This window comes from Rhineura floridana, chromosome 2 (assembly GCF_030035675.1).
Source record: "Rhineura floridana isolate rRhiFlo1 chromosome 2, rRhiFlo1.hap2, whole genome shotgun sequence".
Lineage (NCBI taxonomy): Eukaryota > Metazoa > Chordata > Lepidosauria > Squamata > Rhineuridae > Rhineura > Rhineura floridana.
In genome coordinates, this window is record NC_084481.1 from 2,411,981 (window position 1) to 2,429,560 (window position 17,580).

General features: G+C 43.1%; 1 protein-coding gene across 9 annotated transcripts in view; it reads right to left on the minus strand.

The window, feature by feature from the left end:
- Nucleotides 1–17,580, minus strand: part of PCNT (pericentrin) — a 200,069-nt gene that overhangs the window by 114,366 nt on the left and 68,123 nt on the right. For 8 of the 9 annotated variants that reach the window (XM_061607607.1, XM_061607602.1, XM_061607606.1 and 5 more), the window contains 4 exons: nt 10,029–10,495; nt 4,580–5,153; nt 3,415–3,624; nt 180–331 (listed from right to left, as the gene is read on the minus strand). In XM_061607607.1, coding sequence (XP_061463591.1) covers nt 180–331; nt 3,415–3,624; nt 4,580–5,153; nt 10,029–10,495 — 1,403 coding nt within the window. The remainder of the gene's footprint in view (nt 1–179; nt 332–3,414; nt 3,625–4,579; nt 5,154–10,028; nt 10,496–17,580) is intronic. The other variant, XM_061607599.1, reaches the window with a different exon arrangement.

Genomic DNA, 17,580 nt, shown 5'->3' on the forward strand with positions numbered 1-17,580 from the left:
AATAAAATCTCTTTAATGGCATCGTCTGAAGGACTCATAGCACATGGGCCAGTTATGGGCTCCTGTAATAATTAGTAACATTATATGTTTGAATGGTATTCTCATTTCTGAACTGTAATCTTGGCTTGCTTAATTTACATAAAAACCAAAAAGTATTCTAGATATCTTCATGTACTAACCTTTCATTTCTACAAACATCCATATCAGATCTCAACAAGGCTATCAGAGTCTCTCCTTCCTGATTCTCTCTGTTCCGTTGCTGTAAAAGGTTTTTCAGGTCAGCCTTAGCATCTTCTATCTCTTTGTTTAAAGATTTGATTTTCTCCTCCAACTGTGGGGGATTGAACAGCGAGTTAAAAGGTTTGGCAAAAGCAGCTTATAGAGGTTTTGCTCATCAAATTCTTTTCTAACATGCTAAAACATTACAATGGTACTCTTATTGCACTTTGATGGCCACATTCCACCTAAAACTACATAAGCAACACTGCTGAAGATGAAAGATAACAGAAAAGAATGAAATATGATATCTGAATGAATAGTCCCAGGCAATACAGACATTAGCAAACTTTTTAATTTGGCTTTTTGTTGCTCTAGTGGGGTGAAAGGAAAGGTTACTTTATTCATTATATTCTTACAATTTTGGATTGTCCCTCCTACCACCAGTATCTTTTAAGAGCCACGAAGATCAAGAATTAATTATACATAGCAGAGCCAGGCTCTCTTCTCGATCATCCCAGAGTGCAGGACACAGAAATGGGCTCAAGTTGCAGGAAGTCAGATTTCAACTGAACATCAGGAAAAACTTCCTAACTGTTAGAGCCATACAACAATGGAACCAATTACCTAGAGAGGTGGTAGGTTCTCCAACACTGGAGGCATTAAAGAGGCAGCTGGACAGGCACCAGTTGGGTATGCTTTAATTTGGATTCCTCCATTCAGCAGGGGGTTGGACTCGATGGCCTTATAGGCCTCTTCCAACTCTACTATTCTATGATTCTATGATATTGTAGGTCTCCTCCAAGAATCCTGGCCAAATCCTCATTGAAAAAGAATGCAAATGAAAAAGTATCCATAACAACTGGATAAGCAAGTGCTGAAGATATAACAACATATAATATGGCATCCAAGTCAAAATAGATAAGATGTATTTTATCTCTAAAGGTAAAATTTATCTTACAAATTGGTCACAGTGGACTGGCCTTCATTGCCATCTTGTAGGCTGTGAAGCAATAGGCCTTAACAACCTGAAAAAGCTCTGCTCTTTGCTGCCCCTGCTGCCACAAAGTAGGTCTTAAATGCACTCTAGTCCATATTCGGTCAGATTTGTCACCCTACTCATTTAATTACCCCAAGCTCTCCAGAAAACCACAAAACCTGTTTGACTAAGTGAGAGAAGCCCCTTGCGTCAACTGGCCCAATCATTACTTGTTCTTGAAGCTGACTAGCCTTCAACTAAGTCTTTTGGATTCATCTCTCTCATGGGATAGATCATTCTAATTAGTCATCCATGCCTGCAGAGGCTCAGAGATCCATCAAACCTAAACTACACCAAGAAGTACTGAAAGCTCTGCAATACCCAGATCATCATTATTCCATCCATCCATCCCCTACTATACACAAACACACCCCAAGATGAAAGCTTGGCAGGATCTGTGCACAACTATCATTTGGAGAAATAGAAAATCTTGGCCAAGTACAATGTGTAATCCTGGCAAAAGTTCAGGTAGGAGCACCTAACCTCATGATATAATGATGTATGTTGACAGGCTAAGATAACAAACTGGCTGAATTCGGAAGGTATGGAAAAACAAACTCACCCATATCCATGTTTGAAAGACATGATATGGTATTCCACAAAGGATGTTTGGTAAAGGAATGTCAAAATTCGTATGTATGAGCAATATCTTAAGGATGGGCAATATATAAAGCAAAAATCTATCCAGGATTATAACCATTTACATCAGGGGTCACCAATTTGTTGCTCATGGGCATCATGGCACCCGTGAAGTGTCAGCAAGTAGCCCAGAATCTGAAGTTTCATTCTGAATGAAGTCAGGGCTGTGACTGGTAAGTGAGTTGTTTGGGTAACAGGCAATAGGGATCCCTGAAGTTCCTAAAGAACTGTTGTTTTCCCCTTCCTTTTAGTACATATTTCCTGTTTCTGTCTTTTTTCCTAGTCCTTGGAGATTCCATAGTTCGCTCTTCTTTTTTCTTTAGCAAGCAGGATGCATCTTTCCAGTGCTGCATTCATATGAGAGCTTAGAAATTATTTTCTGCAAATAGTACTGCACAATAAGTAGGGGTGAATGTTACAGAACCCCCCTCCCCCAAAAAGCCAAATGTGAAAACTTTGCAAAGAGGCTTCAGCATGTCTCCTGCTTTGCAGGAGCTAAAGACCAGGGACTCATACGCAGAAGTTTGTTTTTAAAGGGGCTCACTTCCAGGTAAGTGGGTACAGGATGGCAGCCCAGGCTTTGGTTTAGGGTTTGCACTGGGGAAAAACAGAATTCTTGTGCCTTTAACAGCTGTATGACAGGCAGAAATTTAGCAGGTCAAGCCCTTCCTAGTATGGAGATACAATTATTGGAAAAGCTTCATCATAACTATTCTCTAGTTTTGTGTTACGCCATGCCCCCATTGCAGCCATTTTGTGATTGTAGCCCCCAGCACTTTATCAAAATTCGAAATGTTCCCTCTGATCCAAAAAGTTTGGCAACCCCGGCTACAGTCAGCTTCACTATGCTGGAGAGCCAAGCGAAGGGATCACAGCCAGCTAAGATACACAAGCCTCACTGCGATTTTTACTGTAGCAAGTGTTCTTATGAATTTCCTCTACGTTATCAATACTTCAAAGACCAAGAGATTGTAATTAATGCTGGTATAGTCCTCAGAGTGATCCAGTTCTGATGGCTGGTGACACAGACACATATGAGGTGCTGATAATTTTAAAAAGGAATTTTCCTTGTCCTATTTTGTCCCAGTGAGGGCCAAATTAGTGATATGTCAAATGCATGAATTGCAGAGTGTTTTTTAAAATATCAGCTGGGAGTGGGGATCACACATTTGGTGCATGGGAAGTGGTAAGGTTAATCCTTTCACTCTGTACCATGATCCAGAGAAAAAAAATCCCCCCTTCACTGTTATTTGCCCTGGGAGGAAACTGCCTGTTGTACCTTTGCTGCATATGCTGACAAAGTTGTCTCAGAAACAATTAGGCAGTACGTTAAATGCATTTACCTATTTTATTATTGTATTATTTAATTTAAACCTTCGTAGTCAGGTGAAGCAGAACAGGAAAAAGATGTCCCCATACTGTTGCTCAAATAGGTGGCTTCAAATGAAGGCAAAATATAGAAACAGTTTAAAACAGGTTTGCTTTTCTTAGAAATCAAAACAAATGCAAGCATTTCTCACTTCTTTGTCTGACTCTACCTCTTTCTGAAGATGCTGGCATTTCTCTTTTTCTTTCTTAACTTCCACAACATGAAGATCTTGAAGTTCCTGCATTGCTTTCTTATGCTGTTCCTCTATATGGAGCATTTCTCCCCGCCACGCATCGAGGGCTTTATGATAGTAATCTTCCAATAAACATCTTTGTTTTTCTAGTGCTATTGTCAAATCTTCCTACAAAGATTCAGAAGTTTTTTTAAAAAGCAATCCCAAATTATAGGCAATGCTCCTTTCCAAAACAAAGAAGCAAAACCAGAGAAAATCTAATTGCCACAGTTCATTTTGTTACTTTGCTCATAATTATATGGTTCAATCAGCAGTTTTTAAGTAACAGTTCCTTGTTCCTTTAACTGCTTTAGAATGACAAATTCCAGAACTTTAAAAGTTAGAATCTTTCTGATGTCCAACTTTCAGTTACTCCATCTTGTCATGCCCATCTTCTCACTCCCATTAAAAAGCTTATATTTAAATTATGCAAAAGAACCACCCCACAAACCCTCTAATGTGTTTTCAGTTTCTTTCACAAAGGAAACTATGGTCTAATTTAGGTCACCATCAATACCACTATTATTACTTATAGAATTGCCTAACATACAGTAGATGTAGTACAAAAAGTAAAATGAACATGTCTCTGCCTACAGACACACCATCTAAACATCAGAGAAAGGGCAAAAAGAAAGTCTAAATTAGAGAGACAAAGATAGCAAAACTAAACCTAAAAGCAAAACCTATCCAATAATTATCTGACCATGATTTGGCTATCTGGAAAATGCTGCAGGGTAGCAGGCTCCCTTACCACTCAGTGATTCCCTTCTCCACTTCCACAGTAAATAGTATTTTGCTGCCGTGTCCAAACTGGATAAACTATATTTACTGCCAATAATAGTTTACATCCAAGAATCAGAAACTCACTTCAAATTATGTTTCAGTACTACTGTAGAGGCAAACTGTGGATAGTATTAAACATACTTTAAGTAGATGAGGGAACCCCTATGTGTAATGAAGGTAGAGGGGAGCCTGCCACACCTTCCCAACCGCCAAACTATGGCCGGACAGTGACAGCTCAATCTACCTGCATGACTTAAGCCAGAACTCAAGCTCACTGGCAATCATTGGTACCCCCACTCACCTTATGAGTTTCTTGTAGTTCTTCTGTTATTAATTTAAGTTTTCCTATGTGAACAGTAGTCAGCTCTATTTCCAGATTGTCTTGGCAAATCTGCAGCTTCTCAGCATGTTTAAGTTCCATCCCATCTAATTCTTGAGTCAAAAGCACTTGATTTTCCTTGTCCTTCTGAAGCAATTGTTCTCTGAAATCTAACCGTAAATCTCCAAGAGCTTGCCTGTGCTCATCTTGTAGAAGCTGAATTTCAGATAAATATGCAGACTCCAGAGTATCCAAATTCGATAAATGCATGGTCTCCAGTTCTGTTATTTGTGCTTGATGATTATTCTGCGTATCAGATATTGACGCTTCTAGAGTCTGCTGTTTCCTTTCTAATGCAGATCTGAGAGTTTCAATTTCAGCTTGGTGCTTTGTCTGTAGATTGAATGTCAGAGACAAAATTTGTTCCTTATGTTTATGCTGCAGCTCTTTACTTTGACATTTGAGCTCCTCAATGTGTTTTTCTCTTTGGTCCTGAAGGAGAATGTGATGTTCTCTTGTGATTTTTTCAGTAATAGCTTCACCCTCTTCCACAAACCTGGATTTACAAGGAAGTAACAAAAAAAACAGCCACTATCAATACCCTCCCTACAACTCAAACAACAAATATCACACAAGTCAATTTCATTTTACCCCAAGCCCACATTCTTTACTATCGGGGCATTTTTGCACCTGATTAGTTGCATGCTAGTTGCATTTTCTGTGCTGTACTGAGAATGTAAGGCCTAAAAAGTCCTCTATATTTTAAATATAACTCTCTTCTGCTTTCTCTCTCATATTAACAATAGAGGGGCCCATTACCCCAAGGGACAAAAAATAGTTCTTTTCCAAAAGCAGCTGAAAAGTGGTTTAAAACATACATTTCCATATGAGAAGGCATCCATCAGTTACTAGATCAAGTATTTATAAGACAAGACTGCTAACACATGCACCTCTAAGAATAAAATGATAACAGTTTTCTCCTGTTAAAACTCCAGAGAAAAGACAGACTGAGAGATGAATCATGAACAATTTTCTTTCTCAAATCAACATCCACAGGACCATTTTGCTTTTTGTTTTTGCCTTTTGATATAGGAAATCTATTGTGTGGATCTCTGTCTCCACACAAATCCACTGAATTTGGGTATGCACAATAGATATTCTAATTCCACTCTAACTGAAAAGCCAATTGTACCATTCCATACCACTATACACAACTTTCTAACATTTAATTTAAAAACATGCATATCGCCATCTCAACTAAACAACTGCCCATGGCAAGAAGAATGAAACAGCTGTTGTACTGCAAATCCAGTCAGCAGTCTCACCACTGCATTTTGCACCAGCTGCAGCTTCTGGACCAACCTCAAGGGTAGCTCCACATAGAGCGCATTACAGCAATCCAACCTGGAGGTTAATAGTGCATGGGCAACAGTGGTCAGGCTATTCCTGCCCAGACCAGCTGTGGTTGTCTTACCATCTGAAGCTGGTGAAAGTAACTCCTAGCCATGGAGGTCACCTGGGCCTCTAGCAAAAAAGATGGATCCAGGAGCACCCCCAGACTATGAACCTGCTCTTTCAGAGGGAGTATGGCCCCATCCAAAGCAGGCAACTGACCAATCTGAACTCAGGAACCACCAACCAACAGTGTCTCCGTCTTCCTAGGATTCAGACTCAATTTACTGGTCCTCATCCAGCCCACCACCAACTACAGGCACCGGTCCAGGACTTGCACGGCCTCTCCTGAGTCAGATGTTACAGAGAAATAGAGCTGGGCATCGTCAGCGTACTGCTGACACCTCACCCCAAATCTCCTCATGACTGCTCCCAAGGGTTTCATATCAATGTTAAACAGAATAGGGAACAAGATGGTACCTTGCAGCACCCCACAGCACAACTGTCAGGGGGCTGAAATACAATTGCCCAATGCTATTATCTGAAAACGACCCTGGAGATAGGATCGGAACAACTGTAAAACCATCTCACCAAGTTGGCCCAGAAGGATACCATGGTCAATGGTACCAAAAGCTGCCAAGAGATCAAGTAAGAACAACAGGGTCACACTCCCCCTGTCCTTCTCCTGATAAAGGTCATCCATCAGGGTGACCAAGGCCGATCCAGTGCCATAACCAGGCCTGAAACCAGACTGGAATGGGTCAAGATAATGAGGGTTGTACTCCCCAACCAAGAGTACTTGCAATTACTGCGCCACAACTGTCTCAATCACCTTCCTAAGAAGGGGGTATTTGCGACCGGGTGGTAGTTGTCACAAACCAGTGGGTCCAGGGTGGGCTTTTTCAGGAGCGGTCCAATCACCACCTCTTTCAGGGCGGCTGGAACCATTCCCTCCCGCAATGATGCGTTGACCACACCCTGGATCCACTTGATCAAACCCCCTTGGCAAGCTTTAATGAGCCAAGAAGGGCAAGGGTCGAGAGGACACGTTGCTGGCTGCATTGTTGCAAGCACCTTGTCCACATCATCAGGCCGCATCAACTGAAACCGTTCCCAAGATGTTGGAGCAGATGTTGCACTGGACACCTCACTGGGGACTACAGTAGATGTGGATGGGGCATCAAGATTGCTATGGAGGTGAGGAACTTACCCTCAAAGTGCCTTGCAAACAATCCACAGTGGGCCTCCTAAGAGTCTAAAACTGCACTTTCTGGAGTTGATGTCAACAGACCCGACTATATGGAAAAGCTCCACTGGACGGCTACTTGAGGATGCAATGGTGGCAGAGAAGTGGGCCTTCACCACCTTCACCTCCATACAGTAGGCAGGGTAATGATGTTTTACTCATTCCCGATCAGCCTCACAGCATGTCTTTCGCCACTTGCACTCTAGCCATCGTTCAGCCCGTTTCATTGCCCTTAGCACACTGGTGTACCAGGGCGCAAACTGGGCTCCACAATGCTGGAGAGGGCTCTTGAGGGCAACTGTGTCAAGAGCCCGACACATCTCGCCCGACACATCACAGTGTGACAAGGGCTTCAACAGGGTCACCTGCTCTATCTACTGGGAACTCCCCCAGAGTATTCAAGAATCCAGTGGATTCCATTAGTCTCTGGGGGTGGACCATCTTAATCTGTCCATCACTCCTGCAGGGAAGGATTGGAGCCATAAGTCTAAACTTCACCAGGAAGTGGTCTGACCACGACAATGGAGTGACATCCACCACCCCCATCTCCAGACCATCCCTTCCTCCATCTGGAGCAAAAAACATGCATCGGGCTGATTACAACTTGAGACAGCCCCATGGTCGTCATTGAGGCCATGAAGTCCTGAGCCGCAACACTAGAGGCAGCCTCAGCATGGACATTGAAATCACCTAGGACTATCGTTCCAGGCTCCTCCAATACCACAGCTGAGACATTCCTGTACAAGGACAGCCTTTCCACAGTGATCCATCCACTACGAACCTTTAGACTGGACTACTGTAATGCACTTTATGTGAAGCTGCCCTTGAAGCTGGTTCAGAATGCAGAATGCAGTAGCTAGGCTTCTTTCCATGGTGGCTTACTACAAACATGGAACACCAATTCTGAAACAGCTGCACTGATTGCCTGTATATAATTGAGCCTGCATCAAGATACTTGTACTGACTTACATAGCCCTGTAGAACCCTGGTCCAGGATACCTCAAATAATGCTTTCTCCTGTATAGATTTACCCTTTTGTTAAACTCTGTCAGAGAAGCACTCTTGGCTGTACCATTCTTAGCTGAGCTATACGGCAACATGGGAGAGAACCTTCTCGGTCATGCAGTCTGTTTTGGAACTCCCTTCCCCCACGATATGGATAACGCATTCTCTTAAGTTTAGATGCCAGCTGAAGACCTAACTATTCATCCAGGCTTTGAGTGGAATCTGATGCCAGTATGGATGTTTTTAGTTAGCTGGTTGTGACTTACCATTTTTCCTAACTATATTTGAAACTTACTAACTCGGTCTGAAACTGCTGTGCAATGAAGAGCAGGTAAGAAATGTTTTATATACAATGCCTTGTAAAAGTAATCAGACTACTGACCAATGCTCTTGTTGCAATGAGTTAAAATTAAAATGTTGTACTGAAATGAAATCAAATAATGCTAAATGAAACATATGCTTGCCTCCCTTGTGAAAAGTACGGGAGTTTTCCGCTTATCTGCTTCTTTAACAATTAAAAATGTTATTCCCAGCTTATTGGACCAAAGGTCAAGGATAGAGGAAGTTTGGGATGAGAACAGAGAAGTGGACCAGAATAGACAGATGCTGAGAAATTAAACAATGATGTATCCTTGATTAGCTATGCATTTCTGATATTATGTATGTGACGCATCTATAGCCTATAATTATGATGACTGTCAGCAATTCGGGAGAGTCACTTGATTGTGGCCCTCCCTTTGCAAAGGTTCAAATAAAGGCAAGCATTTACGGTGGTCTGGTCTGGTCTCGATTCCTTATTGGCATTTCAAGGAATTCAGAGCTCTTATCGGTCTGGCCTGCATCCTGGCCTGGCTCCTTTTGTAACACTCTCATATTACTGAATTACAAACAGTATATTGTAATTTCGTTCTGTATGATATTTTATTTTGATACACTGAAACTCAGAATCAATTACCGTAAGGTGACATTGGTTTTATGTTGGGAAACATCTGTAAGAAACATAAAAAAATGAAACATGTTGCTTGCTTAAGTATTCAACCCCTGTGCTGTGGAAGCTCCCAGTGCACACAGATGAAAGAAATTGCCCTATCGAGGACACAATTACCTTACCATTGGCCTCCACCTGTAAACCACCGAAGTTGCTGTCACACTGTCAGGATCCCCACTGTTGAAGGATCGTTGGTCAGGCTGTGGATCTGAAGGAAAATGAAGACCAAAGAGCATTCTACAGAAGTGAGAGATAATGTAATCCAAATGCATAGATTAGGAAAAGGGTACAAACTAAAATCCAAGTGTTTGGATATCCCAGTGAGCACAGTTGGATCAATAATCAGGAAGTGGAAGCTGTATCACACCACCCAGGCACTTCCTAGAAAAGACCGTCCTGCAAAACTCAGCGCTCGATCAAGAAGGAGACAAGGGAGAGAAGCCACAGAGAGGCCAACAATCACTTTGAAGGAGCTACAGAGTTCAGTGTCTGGGAGTGGACCAAAAGACTTAAAGCTGTTACTGCAGCACAAGGTGGCTCTAGCAAATATTAATGTGCGGGGGTTGAATACTTATGCAAGCAACATGTTTCAGTTTTTTATGTTTCTTACAAACATCCCCAACATAAAACCAATATCACCTTACAATAATTGATTTTGAGTTTCACTATTTCAAAATAAAATATACAGAACAAAATTAGAATGTACTATTTGTAATTCAGTAATATGAGAGTACTGGTCAGGGGTCTGATTAAATTTGCAAAGCATTGAAAATAATAGTAAAATACAATAAATTACAAACCTGCTCTGGGCTTCTTTGAGTTTAGCTTTCCATTCTTCTTGTAACGCTTCTTTCGCTTTTTCTGACTCTTCAGTCATGAGGGCCTTTGTGGAAGTGAGCTCATTCTCACACTGAGCCAAAGCCGCCTGCGTGTTTACTAAAGTCTCCTCCAGCTGCTGAACAATGTCCTGCTGCTCCTTTAGGGATTTCTCTAATTCTACAATTTTAGTAGCCTGCTGCTCTTGAAGCCAAACCATTTCAGCTTCACGAAATTCAAACTGCTTTTGCAAGGCTTGCCTTTCATATTCTGCCTTGCTTTCAAGCTCTTTACACAACAGTGATAATTTCTCTTCATTCATTCTTCTCAAATCCTCCTGTTCTTGTTTCCATTCTTCAGCTTTTGTTTTATGAGTCTGTTCCATTTCCTGCAACTCCTCTCTAGTTTTCTTTAACATGTTTGCATGATCTTCAATGAGTTTACATTTAATCTGTGAATAAAACAAAATCAATTGAGCTTTCATTAATATAAACTCTCAAAATAAAATGGATTGAATTTGGATTAGGAACAATCATTATGCTATATTTTTATTTATCTTTATTCAAGATAACTTATTTTAATGTAATGTTAAGAAACTAACATAAACTACCCTATAAATGTTTGCTCAGAAGTAATATCCCATCATGTTCTATGAGGCTTACTCTGACATATACGGAAATAAGACTGCAGCTGGAAATACATTTTTATTTATTTATTTATTTAAACAATTTATACCCCGCCCTAGTTCATAGAATTCAGGGCGGCGAACAAATAAGACAAGTCTAATACAATCCGATATAAAATTAAGAAAAATAAAACAATTCAAGTATTAACTTTAAAAGCTTGACGAAACAAAAATGTTTTTAACTGGCGGCGAAAATCCGTGAGTGAGGGAGAACGTCGGATCTCTGGTGGTAGATTATTCCATAAGATAGGGGCTATGGTCGAGAAGGCTTTGTTCCTAGTATTGGAACAGCGAATTAAAAAGGTAGAAGGGATAATAAGAGAGCGAAAAATACTCTTGTCGGTCGCTGAGATTTATACTCCAGAATGTGGTTTGATAGATATGTTGGGGCTAATCCATGTAGGGCCTTGAAAGTTAATACCAAAATTTTAAACTGGTGATGAAATGAAATCGGTAGCCAATGAAGTTGATAAAGAAGAGGTGTGGTATGCATTTGTGGGCCAGCTTCAGTCAGCATTCTGGCCGCCGCTCTCTGTACTAGCTTAAGCGGACGGAGTGATCTTGCCGATAGTCCAATATAAAGAGAATTACAATAGTCCAATCTGGAGGTCACAAGGGCCTGTGTCACTTGCCTCAAGTCCGACGATCCTAGAAATGGACGAAGTTGGCGGACTAGTTTTAATTGAGTGAAAGCGCTTTTGGATACTGTTGTAATATGGGGTTCAATTTTAACCTTAATACTACTCTGGTAAACAGGCAATTGCTGAAAATTTATAAAGGGAATGTACATGTAAATTAATAAACAATAAGTATAACTAGGAGTAAGCCCCTTTCAGGTCAATGGGACTTACTTCTGAGTAGACATGTACAAGAAAAGGAACATGTTCCATAAAATCTCTTTTTAAATTAAACCAACACAAACAAAATATTGGGGGAAGGAAATCAGATTTAATTATAGAAATAAACACTTTTGTTAAATAGGAAAACTTAACTTAAAACAGTACTTGTTTAAAACATTTTTTTTTATTTTCAATAAGCAAGTATATATATCAAACTTAAAACAAACAGAAATAAACAGAAATAAGTAACACAGGTTTCATACATTATTTGTTCACAGTCACAAGATACATTGGGCAAAACATGCAGTTACCACAATCAACCTCGCATATTGTGTGGAGTCTTTCCAGAAACAGTTTTGAGGACTCAGTGACCTAATCCCTCCCACTGATATATTAATGAAGCAGATAAATGGGGATCAAATTACTTCAAATGCACCTTGCTTGGATGGTCCCTTAACCAGCCTGGTAGAAAGTATTGCTAAAGATATAATAACCAAGCATGGCTTCTGCAATGGTAAGTCCTGTCTCACTAGCTATTAGTTGTTTGAGAGTGTCAAGAAGCATACAGACAGACATACAGTGTACTTGGACTTTCAGAAAGCTTCCAACAAGGTACCTCACCAAAGGCTCCTGAGTAAGATTAGCAGTCATGGAAGAAAAGGAGAGGTCCTCTTGTCGATCAGGAGCTGGTTAAGTAGCAGGAAGCAGAATGTCAGAATAAATGGACAGTTCTCCTAATAGAGGGATGTAGAAAGTGGAGTCCCCCAAGGACTGGTATTGGGACCTGGACTTTTTAACTTCTTCATAAACTATTCAGAGTTAGGGGTAAGCAGCAAGGTGGCCAAGTTTGCTGATGATACTAAATTGTTCAGAATTATTAAAACAAAAAGGGACTGTGAAGAGCTCCAAAAGCATCTCTCCAAACCGAGTGGATGGGCAGCATAATGATAAATGAAACTCAGTGTAAACATGTATAAAGTTATGCATATTGAAGCAAAAAATCTTAATTTAATGTATACGCTTATGGGGTCTGAACTGACAGTGACTGACCAGGAACGAGACATTGGGGTTGTATTGGATAGCTCAATGAAGATGTCAACCCAGTGTGCGGCAGCTGTGAAAAAGGTAAATTCCATGCTAGGGATCATTAGGAAAGGTATTGAAAACAAAACAGCCGATATCATAATGCTGTTATATAAATCTATGGTTCAGCTGCATTTGGAATACTGTGCACAGTGCTTGTCACCTCACCTCAACCAGTCTGCTTGCCATCTGGACGATGGAGTCCAGATGGGTCTCTGCCCAGTGGAACAAAAGTGAGGCTTCCTTCTGGAGTTGGACTTGAGTGCATGCCCCCTTGACAATTTAAATGAGCTTTGGGTGACACGTCATCTGTCCTTGCAAGCACCGCCCCCAACTGGCATGATTCCGCAAAGTGTCTTAGTGCCAGTCAAACTGCACTAAGTGCCAAGACATTGATGGGGAGAGCGGATTCCTAAGGCGACCAAGTTCCTTGTACCATCTGTCCCTGACATATGGCTCCCCAGTGTGAGACTGGCATCCGATGTGACAAGAGTTCAAGGGAGATCCCGGAATGGCACACTCTTCAGTAGACTGGGTTCATGCATCCACCACAGTAAGGACTGACGGACTGTCGGTGACAGCTCCAGTCTCAGGTGCTGTCTGGCCGCTATCTTGCTCTGGAAGGGGAGCAGTGCCCACTGCAGAAGGTGAGAGTGGTGACATGCCCATGGAATAATTTGGAAGGTTGAGACCATCAAGCCCAGAGCTGCTGCAAGTTAAATGAAGTCTACTGAAGGGGAAGTCAGGAGGTGTGATATTGCTGTGCGAAGCTTGTGGATCCTGTATTGTGCCAAAGTTATCATTCCTTGTTGTTGGTGTGTAGATCCTCCCAAGCATTGTGCAATGATGGGGACCGAATTAGGAAGTCATCCAGGTAAGGAAACACATATACCCAACAACAACTTTTGTGAAGACTCTGGGAGTGGACGATAGGCCAAATGGCATAGCCCTGTACTGGAAGTGGCTGTCACCGACTGCAAACCTCAGGTAGCGCCTGTGCAGAGGGAATATGGCAACATGTAGGTAAGCTTCCTTCAAGTCAACTGATGAGAGGACGTCTCCTTGTCTCAGAGCCTCAATTGTCATCAAAGGGTCCATGCAAAACTTGCAGTATTTCACATACTTGTTCAAGCTCTTGAGGTCAAGTACCGCTCTGTATGAGCAGTCTTTTTTTGCAACTGTAAAGAAGACTGAGTAGTTTCCCCCAAATCTCTCTCCTGTCAGGACAGGTTCTATTGCTGTCATTTGCAGCAGGTGAGAAAACTGCTTGCTGAATCCTCTCCCTTTTGTCTGGAGCCGCAGAGACGGAAGAAGGGATAAGCCTTGAAGGAGGGAGTGATGAAAATTCCAGCCATAAACCAGCCTGGAGGGTCTGCAGCACCCACTGATCCGATGAAGTCTCCCTCCAGTGATGTGCGACTCTTTGGAGGCGGCCCCACACCGGAGCAGCGCTGGCATCAAAATTGGTGTTTATTTGCTCACAACTGGGTTCCGAATCCGGACCTTTTGGAGAAGTGCTGCTGTTGGCCCTTGACCTGGTTGGCTGTCTATACTAGAAGGGGCGGTTGGACCGCCTCTCCTTTGGTCTTCCTGCTGTTCTGGAGCCTCGAAAGGACTAGGATGTTTGGTAGGGGTGGAAAGGATCTCCTGTCATCCCTCCTTCTGACTGAAGGCATAGATTTTTTCTTTCCCTTAGATTCCAGGACACCCTTGAGGGTGGTGATGCAGAACAGCTTGCCTCCTACGTAGGATTCGGAGGCCAGGTCGGAGCAGGCCGTGGGGTCGGCCTCCCAATGACGCAACCATTGAGTAAAGACGCCAGCTGCTAGCAACCGTGCTGAAAATTGCATGGTGTCCATAGAAGCATCTGCCATGGAAGTTACTGCCCAGGCAACTTTCAATAGAGACTTGCGAACTCGTGCTGGGTCCTGCTGTGGACCGTCTAAACAGTCTTCCAGCCCGAGCAGGAAGGCCCTAGCAAATAATGAGGAGGCAGACACTGCCCAGACGGACAGTGCACTAGCCTCGTGAACTCTCCTGAGGCCCTGGTCCATTTTGCGTTCAGTTGGATCCTTAAGGTGAGTATCTGAGTCCTTGGGGTTAAAGACGGATTTAGGAGATTCAGTATAGGGGCATCTACATGGGGGACTTTCAGCTGATCCATGATGTGTTGCTCCGAGGTATAATACTTGTTTGCAACTGGAACTGACTTCTTAAATTGCAATGGTACATCAAACTCTGACTTCCTTAGGCAGCCATGATGGGAGTTTAAGGACTCTTGGCTTGGGCTTCTGGTCTGGACACACCGCAGAAAGTATGCCAGGAAATTGTCGGGAGACCCTAGCTACCTCCCCACATGTATGGCAATGGCAGAGGCCACTAAACCAGAAGTCTGGAATGAAGAGGCATGGCACCGCCCTCCAGGAACCCTTAGGAATAGAAATTCATACTAAGGATTTCCATTTTCCCCCAGAGGTTCCTGGAGGGCAGCCATGCCACTTGGAAGTTACAGAGCATCAAGTTCTAGGGCAGGATTCTGGACAGACTGTCAAGCATTAACTACTCTTTGCAGAACCTTCCACTCAAGCACTGCATCAGCAGATGCCCAGGAATCAACTTTGTAGTGTTTAGAAAAAGTGTGCAATGAGGTCCAGGTAACCGCTTTGCAAATGACGAGAATCGGAAAAGTGCTATTGAAGGCAGCTGACATGGAAGCTCCCTGAAGAGAATGAGCAGTAAGAACCCCAGATGAATTTTTTCCCACTGCATGAAAGGCCAGAACCATTGTTTCCTTGAGCCAACGTGAGATGGAAGTGGAAACCTTCCACCCAGGCGACACTCCCTCCCCCGCAAATGAAACAAATAAGGCCTCCAACTTCTGGAACATGGAAGTTCTATACATATAAAAACAGAGTGCCCTGCTGACATCTCTTTTCCCCTTTCCCCTTTCCTTTCCCCTTCCTTGTGCCTTTATGAGATGTGGGGGATGTGGAGTGCTTGGATGGTTAAGTGGGAGTCTTAGATTTAACCTCTGCACCTCCCTCACAACAATCCCCTTGATCCACTGAAGGAACTTGGGGAATCTTCCTCTGATGGAAGGCTAGATACAGAGGGAACACGTACCCCCTCCATGAGCTCCTCACATGCAGCTACCAAGTCTGACCTGGAAAAGTTCTGAGGGAGGTGCTCCCTTTTCTGGTTGCTGGCTCCAGACGCCTGTTCAGTTGGAGAGCTGCCTGCCTGGAGCATGGCATCTCTGGTGGACACCATGATGCCTATCGTTGCAGTCCCTGCTCATCCGAGGGTGGGAGGAGGTGGGGACCAATGCAGGCCAAGGCCATGCACTATGCGACTGGGCCGGGCCAACATGGGCCACACATCTGTGGCTGCCTGATGCCAAAAGCAGTTGCGCCTCTCCTATTGCCAAGTAGGTGCACCCCGCAAATGCTCACCGCACCACGCCTTCTGGTCTGATCTGCCTCAAGGCTCCCTCACCGTGCCGCTAATGCAGGTCCCTAGTTATCCCCCACCCTGAGCTAAGGCTAAGGGGAAGGATGGGAACAGGGAGGGGGATGAGTAAAATACAGAAAAGGAAGAGGAAGAGGAAGAGGAGGAAGGTGAAGTTAGAAAGAAGGGCTAGAAAGCAGAAGGGGCTGGGCTCTTAAGGAACTCACCCAGACCCAAAAGTCCTCAGCAGAAGGCAGGGCCAGTCTGTAGAGGAGGAAGTCCCTGCCTGTCAGAGAGAGGCCATCACAGTATCATGATTCCAGGTTCCAAATATAGGTTCCAAATGGAAACACTGCACTGAATCATGAAAACCCACACCACACAGGCTTACCACCGTGTTTCAATTCACCCCCATCATCAAAAGTTCCTCAGGTTTTATTATGGTCCATGCCTTTCCATACAGAGCTATTCCATTTAACCTTTCCTCAGCCTACTGTATTTTTCCAAAGCTTGTGATGTCACCTAATATATATATATATCTCAGTATAAATGAGCCGCCCTGGGCTCCTGCTGGGAGGAAGGGCAGGATATAAACCATATAATAAATCAAATAATAAATAAATAAATGTTTACCTATACGTAGACAATTGTTTGACGTATAAGAGCAAGAGGGTGAAAGCAAGAGCTGCTGTATATCCAAAGTAATAATACCCGGCAATCCATGGGCTTCTGGTTAACAATATGAAGTTACCACATTCAAACCCAGAGGCCGCAGCATACAGGGATAGCCACAGACATCAGAACAGCCAAAGTTTCCCTCCCATACGAGAGCTCTCATAGGTTGAACTCTGTCATCACTGACCCTCAGCTCTTCATCTGCTGATCTCATGACCTTAACTCACATTCAAGATCTAATGATTCACTACAAAGATTCTGTCCCCAGGCCAGTATTCACCAGACAGAGCGGTTGCGGCTTCTCCCTGACCAAAATGAGATTGCTGGGTAACTCCACCTAAAGATTTCTCTTTCTCATGAGGCAACTTCAAGAGGGAGTGGCTTTGCCAACCCAAATTATCCAATGGGTTGCCCCCTCAAAGAGAAAATTTGCATCTGTCAGCTCAGATGCAAGCCCCACTGGTTGGGGAGTTTGCCATCTGTTGTGAACAATGTCATACAGACAGATGGATAGCAAAACTGTACGTAGTAAAAACAAACTGGACCCAAGAGCCATCACACTGGACCTGCAAGCCTTCCAGCCTCTTCTTCAAGGGCACCATGTCCTAGTGCTGATGGAAAATACTATGGGAAGATGCATATCAGTCACCAGGAGATGCAGGCAGAGATCCCATTAACTTTTCCAAGAACCAATCCTTCTACTGCAGTGGTCCTAAAACCATGCCAGGAGACTCTTCAGCATCAGCAGAGACTAGCTGAATCACCAGGACCTAGGAGAGTAGAGCCTCAATCCAGCAGTCTTTAGTG